General features: G+C 50.8%; 1 protein-coding gene across 2 annotated transcripts in view; it reads right to left on the reverse strand.

The window, feature by feature from the left end:
* Positions 1 to 12550, reverse strand: part of CPT1A (carnitine palmitoyltransferase 1A) — a 56959-nt gene that overhangs the window by 37070 nt on the left and 7339 nt on the right. For both annotated transcript variants that reach the window (XM_063092813.1, XM_063092812.1), the window contains exons 2-3: positions 2297 to 2449; positions 388 to 527 (exon numbers count right to left, since the gene is read on the reverse strand). In XM_063092813.1, coding sequence (XP_062948883.1) covers positions 388 to 527; positions 2297 to 2437 — 281 coding nt within the window. In that variant the 5' untranslated portion in view covers positions 2438 to 2449. The remainder of the gene's footprint in view (positions 1 to 387; positions 528 to 2296; positions 2450 to 12550) is intronic.

The following is a 12550-nucleotide window of genomic DNA, read 5'->3' on the forward strand; positions in this document are numbered from 1 at the left end:
TGAGGTTCCCAGCACCTCGCGACAGTCAGTTCACAGGTCACAGAACTCTGGGATGGACTGACTCCAAGGGCAAAGAAGTGACCAAGCTGGGAGCCAGCTTTGAGCAGCAACTCCTCTTGAGGACCCCGCTGGCCAGGCTAAGTGCACTGCCACTGTTGGCCACCGTCTCGGGCCCTGACGCCGTCCGGCAATTGCCCAGGGCCACTGCCACTCTCCGTGCCCTGGTCTTTGGAGAAGGTCTGCAAGGGACCGCAAGCTCCTAGGAAATGGGAAGGAAGCCAACACGAGCACAACAGCAAAAGCTCCCATGTGAACCCAGAAAACCTCGACAGGAAGACAGATAGATGGTAACTTCCCAGATGATGGGGATCGGACAGGATCACTTACGTCGTGTCGAGGGTCCGATTGATCTTTGCGATTATCCCTAACGAGGGGTCGATCTTGGCGTACATCGTTGACATCACGCCCACCACCACGATCAGCCAGCTGGAGGGGCTCGCCGGGTACACACCAGTGATGATGCCGTTCTAGAATCAGACACGAGAGCCGTGAGCAGCGTGCTCCCTGCAAACCGCACGGCAACCACACGCTCGGCAGTGGGAAGGAGGTGCCTGCAGCTTGGGGGCGGCTCAGGGACCTTGCTCCCACCGGCTGGAAATCTCCCCCAGACGGGATGGCCTTGTGGCTGTTCCTACTTTTGCCCAGTCTCTTGCCTTCCTCTACCTCTGAGCCCAAACCCTCCCTGAAATGCTTTCCAGGAGTGACCTCAGGACATTATGATCACCGAGGCACTAGTTTAGCACAGATTCCTGACTCATGACCACTGGTTAAGGATGTCGCTGAGCCAACATGAAGTCCTCTCCCAAACCTGCTACAGTCTAGGATGCCCCGAGACCCCCCTGCTCCAAAACTACCCCTCCCACGGCTTCTGAGTCAAGACTCTGCTTACTTAACCCTGAAGCACTTACAGGAGACCTCACTCCATGTGTAGAATATGCTAGAAAACACTCCAGCAAAAAAAAAGGAGCGGGGGTGGGGGGAGGATTATATGAAACAAAATTGGCAAAATGTTGATAATTGTCGAAACTAGGTGGTCAGGGGTGGAGATCATGATTCTCTTCACTTTTGGGTATGTTTGAAAACTTCCAATTAAAAAAAGGTTCTTACTAAAGTCATCTGAATAAAATATTGATTTGACTGCAAAAACAGATTTTATAAACTACTGAAGCTTTAGTCAAATTCTTTCAGAAAGACTGACAGCCCGGCTGGCTCCTCTTCCCTAACCAACCACGTGACGAGGCATGGCTGTACACTGTTTATCGCCTATTTTCCTATCTATCAGTCTTGCCTCCTCGGCTATACCACAAGGTCTTTCGATTCAGAGAACAACACTTCTGCTGGGCTGAATACGATGGCCAAGCCTCTGCACCCAAGTTTCTATTTTCTTAAATTCAAAGGTAAAAAGGACCAGCTCTCAGCAGGAGTCTGCTGGTCACACTTAGCTTCCCCGCCTGCAGGTGGCACCGTCCACCATGGTGGATTACACTGATGGGTGGCCAGGCAAAGGGACCAGGGTTAGAACCCACCAGCTGAGCCGTCCGCCTGCTTCCCAGGACTCGCCCACCTTCTACCCTGTCCTGGCTGCCACCCACTCTAGCTCTTGGCCTTTCTCAACAGCCCTCTTCAATGCTGCCCTCGGAAAAGGGACACTGGAGAAAATGCACACTGAATAGCAGCTAATCCTGGGGGGCAGAGACTCGCTTTCAACTTGAACATACATGTGGTTTGCATATTTTCAAACATGCACACAAATTAAGATGAACAAAAAACAATACATGTGTTACAAATTTCCACTTCTGGTAAACAGAATTTAGAATATGTGGAGTTAGCTGTATTTGAATTTACATGGATAGTTTTCAATGTTTGGATATTTTATCAGCAAGGTAGTTATTTATTAAATAAAATCGCTGAAGTTTGGAAAATAATCCTTCTTCAACAAGGTTTACAGGATTCTGGCTCAGAGCAGAAGACGTGGGTTCTGGTCTTCACTCGGCCTTCTCCTAAGTAGTCACTTGCCCGCTGAGCCTCGATTTCCTGCTTTACAGTGTGCCCAAGTACCTACCCGCCTCACAGAATTTCTTCCAGAATGATCTGAAGGTGTTCCATAAGCCTCAAGTACCAAGGAAATATAAACTGTATGCCAATTACCAGTGTGAACTACTCATAGTCAGCAGCATTAAGAAACCCGTTCCTAGATGTTAGTGTGAATATTGTGCAGGCTTAAATGTCAGAAAACCTTGAATCTGATGAACTTCTTTTTCCAGGAATGAAGTCCAGAGAGATAGATCTGCTTAAGGGCTTCATGGCTCAGCCGCAGGTCGATCCCGTCTGGAGTGACAGTGAACTGAAAGGCCACGGCCTGGTGAGCCTCTGCCATCTTCAGCGATTCCTGGAAGAAGGGGAGAAATGTAATACAGGTGAGCATTTCACCAGATATTAGAAAAATCCCTCCTGCAGAAGTGTAGTTCGTTCTGAATGTTTTTTCTCCTCATTCAACAGAGTTCATATTTTTCACAAACAGATCCAATTCTGTCAGCACACTTCACACACCCTCTCCTGTCCAGTGCCGTCCAGAAGACCGCTGCCTCTGCCTAGAGGCCCGGGATGGTCAGCAGAGGCTATGGAAGCCCTGACTTCCCGTCCCTGGTCACCCCCAGAACCACACCTCCAAGCCAGCATCTGAGGCCCCGCCGCGGACGCAGGAAGCCGACAGCTGTTAAGCAACTCAACTTGCACTGCAGGGACAAACCTCGCTCCTGCTGACCAGCCCCCCTGGAAGCTGGCACAGAAGAAATCCAGGGTAACTGCCAATGAGCCCACAATGGCCTTGAACCCCTGACCTTCAGGTGGGAGCTCTGGACCATCACTACACACCTTTGCTGCTAGTGGTCGTGGGGTTGCTGTTTTGAGAAAGCACTTTCGGCTTTCAGCGAGCCCCCGCCCCGTCTCTTCTTAAGCTGTTTGCCACAAAGCACTAAACGGAGAAAAAGGAAGATAAAAGGAAAAAAACTAACAAAGAACCATAATAAAAATCCAAAATTATGTGTGTGGATATTCTTATCACATGATCATTTCCCTGTTTTACCCACGGATGCCCACTGAGGGCCAGATGCAGGACCTATCAAAACCCATGGGTATCAGTTTCAAAGACACCTAGTTACACAAAAACTGGCAGAGTCTCCAGCTTGTCAAAACACAGAAGTGATTCCATTAGAGGCCCTTGAAAGACACACAACTTTAATTCATTTGTTCGTTCACCAAATATTTGTAGACGTCTCCTCTGTGCCAGCTGAGGAGAGGACCTATACACTGGCAGCAGCGGTCCCTCTGCCCTCCCGCAGCTTAGAGCAAGCAAGCAAGTAATGCCTGAATAGCACTCAGGTGTAGGAAGAAGATGTGGTGCAAGAAGGGACCTCCCAGGAGACACAGAGGCCCAGAAGGACCAGTCACGGGAAGAGCAGGTAAGCCTTTCAGGCCCAAAGGCAGACCTGGGGAAGGACCTAGAGATAGGAGAGAGTCTCAGCTGGGGCCAGCAAGCAAAGGCAGCTGGCTGGGGTTGTGGGCAGGTGGTTGGGGCCAATGGCAGGTGATTGGGGTCAAGGGCAGGTGGCAGGATTTGGAGAGGAAGGCAGAGGCAGTCTGTGGGAGGTGGCTGGATTTTGTGCTAAGGGTGACAGAAAAGCATCCAAGTCCTTCCAGGAAGGGGTACCTGTTATTCTTCACGTTCTCAAGACCACACTGGCTGCTCTATGGAGCATGGATGGGGACAGGAAGCAAGACCAGTAAGAAACTGAGTCAGTCTTCAGGAAAAAGCAGACAGGCCTGGCCCAGAATGGTGAGGGTGACAGTACAGACAACGACCCACTCAGGATAGGTTTCAGAGGCACCTGGGCTGGATGTGCTGGTGAAATGGACGCCCAGGCTTCTGGCCTGAACCATCTGCTCATTAGAGCCAGGTACTGGCACGGGAGAGTCTGGATGTGGGGAGGATACAGGCTGGGGAAGGGAGTGGAGAATCTGCACATGGACCAGCTACCTTTGAAATGTCGCCAGGGAATCTCCTCCTGGGGGCAAGACAGGCACAACAGGAGCAAGGAATGGCTGGGGAAGGCAACATGCTGGGAGTTAGCAGCACACAAACCTGAGAGCTCTGGTCTGAGGACTTTGAAGGAAAGGATCAAGTTGGCAAAACTACATGCCACTCTGTGTAACCTTAGCGTGGAGCACCCTGCAAAGCATTCAGCAATATTCGCATGCTCTGTAGCAGGCATGGTGCAGACTCCACGGTCTCGCCCATTTTGAAGAAACAGATCCCATTTTTGAAAGCAGCAAGCGATAAGCACAAGCTTGCTACAGATCAATGTACAATGTTGTAGAGGGCACCAAAGCAAACAGCTCTGAATCCATTCCCCAAAAAGCTACCCAAGTGGCTCTAGGACTCTCCCAGCCTCAAGGTTAACTCCCAGCCCCCTCCCCAATCAAAGCCTTTACAGTAAACTGAGGCAGGCATCGCAGATGAGAACTGCCGAGCATGCAAGGTGGCAAATAAAATGTCACAACTGGCTACCCTTTCAATGATGTGTAAGATCTCCGTGGCTTTACACAGAACACAAAGGGATTATTAATGGCAGTGGGTTAAACACAGTGTTTGTAGCCAACTCTATCCAAAGGTGATGGATGTGATGTCTGCTCAGAAATCTAACCTCAGAGGGCTGGCCCGTGGCTCACTTGGGAGAGCGTGGTGCTGACAACACCAAGTCAAGGGTTAAGATCCCCTTACCAGTCATCATTAAAAAAAAAAAAAAAAGAAAGAAATCTAACCTCAGGCCAGTCAATTAGCTCACTTGGGAGAGCGTGGTGCTCATATCACCAAGGTCAAGAGTTCAGATCAGAGCCCTGTACCAGCCAGCTGCAAAAAAAAAAAAGAGAGAAAGAGAAAAAAGAAAAGAAATCTAACCTCTGCTAGGGCGAGTCAGACAGACTGGGGATGCTTACAGCATCCTCCCCAAGAATAAATGCCCTTGTCAGAACTCCCTGAATTTAACAAAGGATTTGTTTATTTTCACAGGTTCAGAGTAACCATAAAAGTCCTAAATGGACAATTTTTCTAGTTTTGCAGTAGCTGAAAGGGGCTGCCCTGAACCAGCCTCTCCCTCTTCCGGCCATAAGCAGGAATTAGTGGAGCAGACAAGAAGGGCCTGAGACGCCCCCTGGGCAAACTGGATGAGCATAAATCCCTCGGTGCTGGCCTCATCAGCCTCACACTCAAAAAGTTATGGTTAAAATACTGCCTGCAGTAGCCATCAGGGAGTAAAGCCAAAACCACAGTAAAATACCACATCACAAACCCACCAGGATGGCTCGAGTCAGACAGATGGAAAGCGTTGGCAGGCACGTGGGAGACCGGAACCCTGCTGGTGGGAATGTAAAACGGCACAGTCATTCAGGATGATGGAGTTTGGATGTGCTGTCCCCTACAAAACTCATGTGGAAACTTGATCCCCAATGTGGCAGTGTTATTTTATTTATTTATTTTTTTTAAAAGATGACTGATAAGGGGATCTTAACGCTTGACTTGGTGTTGTCAGCACCATGCTCACCCAGTGAGCTAACCGGCCATCCCTATATAGGACCCGAACCCGTGGCCTGGGTGTTATCAGCACCACACTCCCCCGAGTGAGCCACGGGGGATTAGTGAGTGAGTTCTCGCTCTATTGGTTACTGTGAGAGCTGGTTGTTTAAAGGACCCTGGTACCTTCTCTCTCTTGCTTCCTGTCACCATGTGATCTGCTTGTACCCGCTGGCTGCCTGCCACTTTCCGCCATGAGTAGAAGCAGCCTGAGGCCCATGCCAGATGCAGCTGTCCCAGAATCCTAAGCCAAATAAACCTCTTTCCTTATAAGTTACCCAGTCTCAGGTATTCTGTTATAGCAACACAAAACAGACTAAAACACTGGAGAACCATCTGTCAGTTCCTCAAAAGCTTAAACATGGACCTGCCACATGACCCAGCAATTCCATTCCTAGGCATGTACCCAAGAGAACTGAAAACATGTGTCCACACGGAAACGTGTACAGAAATGCTCGCAGCAGCATGATTTGTAATAGACAAAAAGTAGAAACAACCCAAATGCCCTTCCACTGACGAACAGATAAAAAGTAGGATATCAATGCAGCAGATATCACCTGTCAATAAAAAAGCACAAAGCACTGACACCTGCTACAACACAGACGAACCCTGAACACATGATGCTTGGTGCAAGACGCCAGACACAGAAGGCCACGCATTGTATGGCTCCGTGTATTTGAAATGTCCAGAATAGGCAAATCTACAGAAAGTAGAGGAGTGGTTGCCTAGGGGTGGGAGCAGAGAGCGGGTTTGGGAAGTGGTGGCTATGGAGGGGAGAGTTTCTTTTGGGGGGCATGAAAATGTTCCAGAATTGACTGTGGTGACGGTTGCACATATCTGTGAATATACTAAAACCCACTGCAGCACACACACGGCAGAGGGGCAAACTGTATGGTACGTGAACTGTATCTCAATAAAGCTGTTATATACATAATACCATCCCATGAACTTAAAGTGCTGTCTGTTAAACATTTACACACCTAAACCTTCTCTTCTCAAACACATAATCTGGGTGGGGTGGATATGTTATTTCTCTTTTCGTCCCTATCCTGTCCACCACAGTGCTGTGGTAACACTAAGACTCATTCAAAACAATTATTACCAAATGACATTAAGACTTACTGTTAACTTTTTTAGGTATCATGAGATATTGTGGTAATTTTTTTAAAGATCTTTTAGTGATACTAAAATATTTATAACTGCAATGTTATCTTTTATCATGTCTGGGAAGTGTTCGAAACCCTCCAGGATGTGGGGGAATGAATGAACAGAGGTATGTGTGAGAACAATCTATTATGATAATCTCTTCTGTGTATATCAGATCTCCTCTAATAATTTCTTACAATGTGTTTGACAAAATAAAACATTAGTTGGCTGCAATCGGTGCTAGATCTCTCATGTCTGGAGAGCGCTTTTCAAAGTTCAGCTCCCCGGACACTCTAAGTGCTCCTGGGGGCCCACTTCTCGGGAAGGGATGCACACACATCTCACCCCATAACTCACACGCTGCACAACGGAGCAGCAGCAGAGAAAGGTCAGGCCGCAGAACTTTCCAGAGACAGGAGAGGGAAAATCAGGAGGGGCAAAGGTTTCTGGGTCAGAGCCAGTGGCGAGGCGGCTGCCCACGTCCAAGCTCCCCTCACCTTTGTGCACACTGCCCACACCTGGAAGTATCTGAATAGTCATCATCTGCTTCACTGACCCAATTACACCTGGTGTAAATACAGCAACAAAGGAAAAGCCAGACCTGCGTGCCCGGTCCCTGCCTCCTCTGCCTCGCCTCAAGCTCCCTCTTCCAGTGCTTCCTGCTCGGGCAGGAGGCTACACACCCACATAGGGACATCCACTCCCCCCAGGCCGCAGGGTACACTGGCCACCTCCAGCTCCCTACCTTTCACCCAGGTGGGTGTGGATGCAGCTTGGTGGCCTCTCCCACCTCTGGGATGACAGCAGCCAGGATGACAGATGAAGACACAGGCACATGGCTTCCCAAAGGCTGACCACAGCCCAGCAAAGTGACGCCCAGCTCCTGGGTCAGGCCCCTCACTCATTCCTGACACTGGCCACAGGGCTCTTAACATCTCTAAAACCTAGGAACCTTTTCCTCAAATGGAAACACACAGGAAAGAAAACCAGATAAAACCATTTACCCCCTGCCCCTCCAGGGGCCCTAAAGGGCGGAGGGCTCCCAGACCAGAGGTTGAAAACCACCGAGAAAGAATGATCAGCACATTTCCTGCTTTGATGCATCCCTGCCAACAGAAAACGGGTTGGCTTTCTGTGAAATACTTGAAGTAAATCAGATCAGCAGCCCCTGTAGTGCTGGCATACGTGCCTAGACAGAAACAGGACTGGGGCCATCCCCAGAGCCGGCAAACCTATCCTGCAAACTGACTACCTGCCCCCAGGTGAGGCAGCTGAGACTGGGGGAGGGTGCGGAGCTGGGGTGGCGTGAGGTGGGGTACCAGGGGGAAGGAGGCAAGTCGTTAGTAAATTCAAGGACCTCAGAATTTACTATATTACACAGCAAGACTGTTTTCTATTTTAAATCACAAGATACTGCAAATACACAGAAAAGTATAGAATAACACCTACGTACCCTCCTGGAATGAACAGATATTCACATTTTGCTGTATTGACTTGAGATGCCTCACGCCTTCCCCGGGCTGCTGGGTTCATCTGTCCTGTATGTATCTGACCATCCACTGCTACATGCGACCGTGTGGGGAGGTGTAGACAACACTACTGCACTCTGAACGTCTTCCTGCAGCTGGCTCCTCACCCGCGCTGTGTCCTGGAGACACCTCACAGCCACCCACGCGGCTCTGGCCCAGCTGTCCAGCACCCCACTGCTGGGGGAGGCCAGCGTGCACCTGCGTCCCTGCCGAGGCCCAGGGAGCTTGTTTTCACTTTTCCACCTTCACAAACAAGGAGGTGGCGAGTGACCTTGTACATGTTAGAGACTTGTAATTTAATGGGGGGGTCCTCAGAAAAAGGGTGTGAGTGGTGGTGGTGGGCACCCCAGCCCTCTGGGGCAGTGTCCCATCTTTCTGGCAGCTCTGCCCACAGTTCACTCCCTCGCTGAGGCCAGGCCTGCTGCTTACCACCCGTCTCCCTGTGCCTCCCAGTTCTGCTTTCCTAGGGTCTTACTGCCCTGCTCACCCTGCCACAGGGGTGGCCCTGAGAAGGTGGCATGCTCTGCCACATTGCCATCTGTGCTCCTTTCTCCTCTGTGTGTCTGGAACATGCCCATTTTCCTGCTACAGCAAGGCCCAGGGACAGGCGTGTCATGTCTAGCCTGTCTGGGAGTCCCTCCCCGGGGCTTGCAGCCACCTCTCAGCAAAGGAGACCAAGGACACCCATGTGTTCCATCTCCAACTCTCCTTCCTGGGAAGACCCCCTGGAGTCCCAGGGCACACCCTGGCCAGGCTGGGCACGGTGCTTGGAAGCCCCGAAACGCTGGGAAAGGAAGGGCGCTCCAGGCCAGCCAGCAGATGGGCCTGTGTCTGGATCCAGGCCACCTATGCGGGGCAGCCTCTTCTCTTTATCCCGCAGCCTTCCAGGGGCTGCAGCAAGGAGGGCAGCAATGGGCACAGTAGGGCCCTAGGGTTGGGCAGCAGGAGCCCCCCACCTCTGCAGGCCAGGACCACATAGCATGCAACTAAACCACTAGTCTACACATCCCAGTCCCATTTCCAGGTCCCTCTTCCTCCTGGGTAAGGTCACCAGGCATATACATGTGGCCTGCCCTGCTGCCCCTCGCCCCCATGTCCTGGCTTCTGAACCTGCTCCCTGCACTCCAGGAGTCAGCCAGCGCCCAGGCCCTGCCCAGGGCTCTCTACCTTTACCCTGTGCACCCATGACTTCACTAAGCCACATCACTGAAAATTAGTCTCGCCACCTCCCCAGGATCCTCCGTCCCCAGCATCTCTCTTGCTTAGACTGCCAGCACTGCTCGCCCTGCCCGGGCATGAACTGACTAGCGCTGCTCTCCCTCCCTTCTCCACCTTGCTCTGGATCCAGTCCCCAGAACCTGCGGCTGTGGACAGGCCCGCTGGCCCCACTGGGCCGTCTCCACTCCACAGCCCACCCCCACCTGGGTGCGTTCTGCCGCGCACCTGGACAACCGGAGTTGGCACTCACAGTCTCCCCCAGCGCAACTTCCTCCAACCCACCTCCGCATGCTGGGATTTCCTAAGAGCCCTGTGCAACTACTCTCTCAACCCTGTCACCCCAGGGGCTGCCTGCTGGCAGCCCTCTCGGTCTTGAGATCTGCTTCCATGCCCAGATCTCTGAGACACATCACGGCCCTGGGTGGAGAGAGGTGGCATCCCCAAGGATGAAGTTTACACGGCATGACTGCTGGGATCCAAACTACAAGGTACAGCGTGCACCTGCGCCCCACGTTCAGAACGTGCTGGGAAGAAAAGCAGAAAAGAAGAAACGAGAAAATATAGACAGATGAAGAGAGCTTCACCTCTCCCCTCTGCTAGTCACTTGTTCCCTCAAATCAACACTGAGCAACTGTCCTGTGCCATCGGACTACAATTCTAAACTAGGGGAACAGAGTAACAGAGGCAGCACCTTCTGGGTACACGGGCTGGCTGCTGCTCCACCAGAAGCAGGTCTGGCCATATGACAGAGGAACGGGCTCTTGAGACTGTTCCTGACACATGGCTACTTCTTGCCATGTGTCCCCAGCCCAGCTCAGGGGTAAACCAGAGGTGGCCACTGTGACAGCAACTCTTCAGCCACTGGGAAGACATGTAGAAATTTATCCAACGTGCCAAAGACAAAACCCTCTGTCCTTATGGTCTGGCATTGTTGTGGGGCTGTGAACGAGCTGATTTTCAGGAAAGTACAGAAATCATTTCTGAGAAGCTGGTGTGGAGGCTTGGACCCAGCCCTGGCCTCTGCCCCAAATGGACAGAAGCCCTGAGTGAGTCAGATGGAGGCCACCCACCTGGAGCCCCACCTGGGGGGAGCTCGCAGGAACCCCGTTGTCTGGAACACCCCTGGGGCGCCTGCCAACTCCCAGGCTGAGCACGGGGACCATGTGACACGTTGCTTCAGCAGTTACAAGGGCCACTGAAGGAGAGACTCATCGCCGAGGTCTGCACCAGAAGCATTAAGCACCTTACGTTAATCCGCTCTCGGAAAAACACCGAGATGCACAACAAGACGCTCGGGCTGAGAACCACGACCTATTTATCACAATTTCTAACACTTCGCATCTCTGGTCTAGAGTTCATCTATTCCATGGCTTTCCTTACACCTCCCCAAGTTCACCTCTCCCTGTCATCTCCACCGCTGCCAGGTCCTCCGGTCATGACCCATGGCCAGCCGCTAACTCCGACTCACTCACCGCCGGGATGCCTCCCGCTTCTTCATTTTCTGCCATCCCCTTTCTGAAAGCTCCCCTCTTCCAGGGACCGGCTCTGGTCAGCCCCGAATCCACACTCCCAAGCACAGGAATTCTACGAGATCCATCGAGCAATCTTAACTGCATGTGCTGGCAAATGACTTGCACTTGTAAGTTATGTGGTTAATCTCCCAAAATAAGGTGAAAGCCCCTCAAGGTCACCAATCCCTGCTTAATCCTCTGAATCGAATCATGAGGACCAGACAGTTCTCCAACACTGAATGCTAAATGCTCACTTTGGGGGGCAGGGGGGGAATTTTGAAGCATATCGTTCGCTTTTGGTAAGATTATCTTCGTTGTAATAACTTTGTTCGATGCCTCCCCCAAATCCCCGGCCAGTAAACTGCTCAGGTACTTTGTAGTTCGAATGTGTTTTTTGTTTCTTTTCTCCCAAATCAATTCTATTTCACCAAAACCTTTCATCTCAGATGTCACTGGCCACATAGTCAAGAAGCCATCCCTAAGACAGGTCCTATTTCCCTCAAGGAGACCTGGTCCTCTTGAAGTGGCCTCCCTGCCCTCCTGGAGTGTCCCCCCAGCCCATGGAGCCGCGACAGGCAGCCAGCCAGCCAAGAAAAGGAGGTGAAGGTCGGCACTGATGGGAAGCACACTGCCAGATCCTAAAATGTGCCTGGGGAAGACTGAGATGTGGAAATCGCCTCTGTAATGTAAGCAGTAAAATTTCCTATGTGACAACGGACTTCCAAGAAGACATTCTTTATAGCAACCGAACTATGTCAATAAATTCTGTGGCGCCAGAAGGCCTTCAACACAGTCTTGCAATCAACACCCACGGAGATAGACAGGTGGGCAGAGAGGTAGACTGGGCACACAGGTTCACGTCTGTGCTGCTGACAATAAAGACACAAAATACTTCTTTTATCAGACTCTTGGCATACGCTAGATAACGTGATCCATATTTGTTTAAATTAATGTATTTTACCTGCATTTGCTCATTTACTTCCCACTAGAAACCTAGGAAATAGGTACTCCCTTTATCCCTACTTACTAATAAGAAAACCACGGCAGAGATGTCAAGAAGCTTGCCCAAGGTCACAGCCAGCAAGCAGCGGAACTGAGAATCAAACCCAGGTCCAACTCCAAAACTCATGTCCTTACCTGCCAAAGTTAAGTGGTTGGTATTACACAGAAAGTTCTACTTAAGATTCCTAAAGTTACAACACAGATATAAAATCATGTCACTGTTGTAACTAAAATGATGTGATTGCGGCCAGCAATAAAACTACAGTAACTACAAACACGATCGGTGCCAACTCTAAAATTATTCACATGCTCCAGTCTTCCTGCTAGAATTGAGCAATTCACACGCACACGGGAGCAGGCTCTGCCTTCTATTAAAATATAGCTCACAGCCACGCATCTAGCGGTAAACAACTGTGCTGGAAATCCTCTGAGAAAAGGTTATTCACAGGAAGCAC

The sequence above is a fragment of the Cynocephalus volans genome, chromosome 4, assembly GCF_027409185.1.
Source record: "Cynocephalus volans isolate mCynVol1 chromosome 4, mCynVol1.pri, whole genome shotgun sequence".
Lineage (NCBI taxonomy): Eukaryota > Metazoa > Chordata > Mammalia > Dermoptera > Cynocephalidae > Cynocephalus > Cynocephalus volans.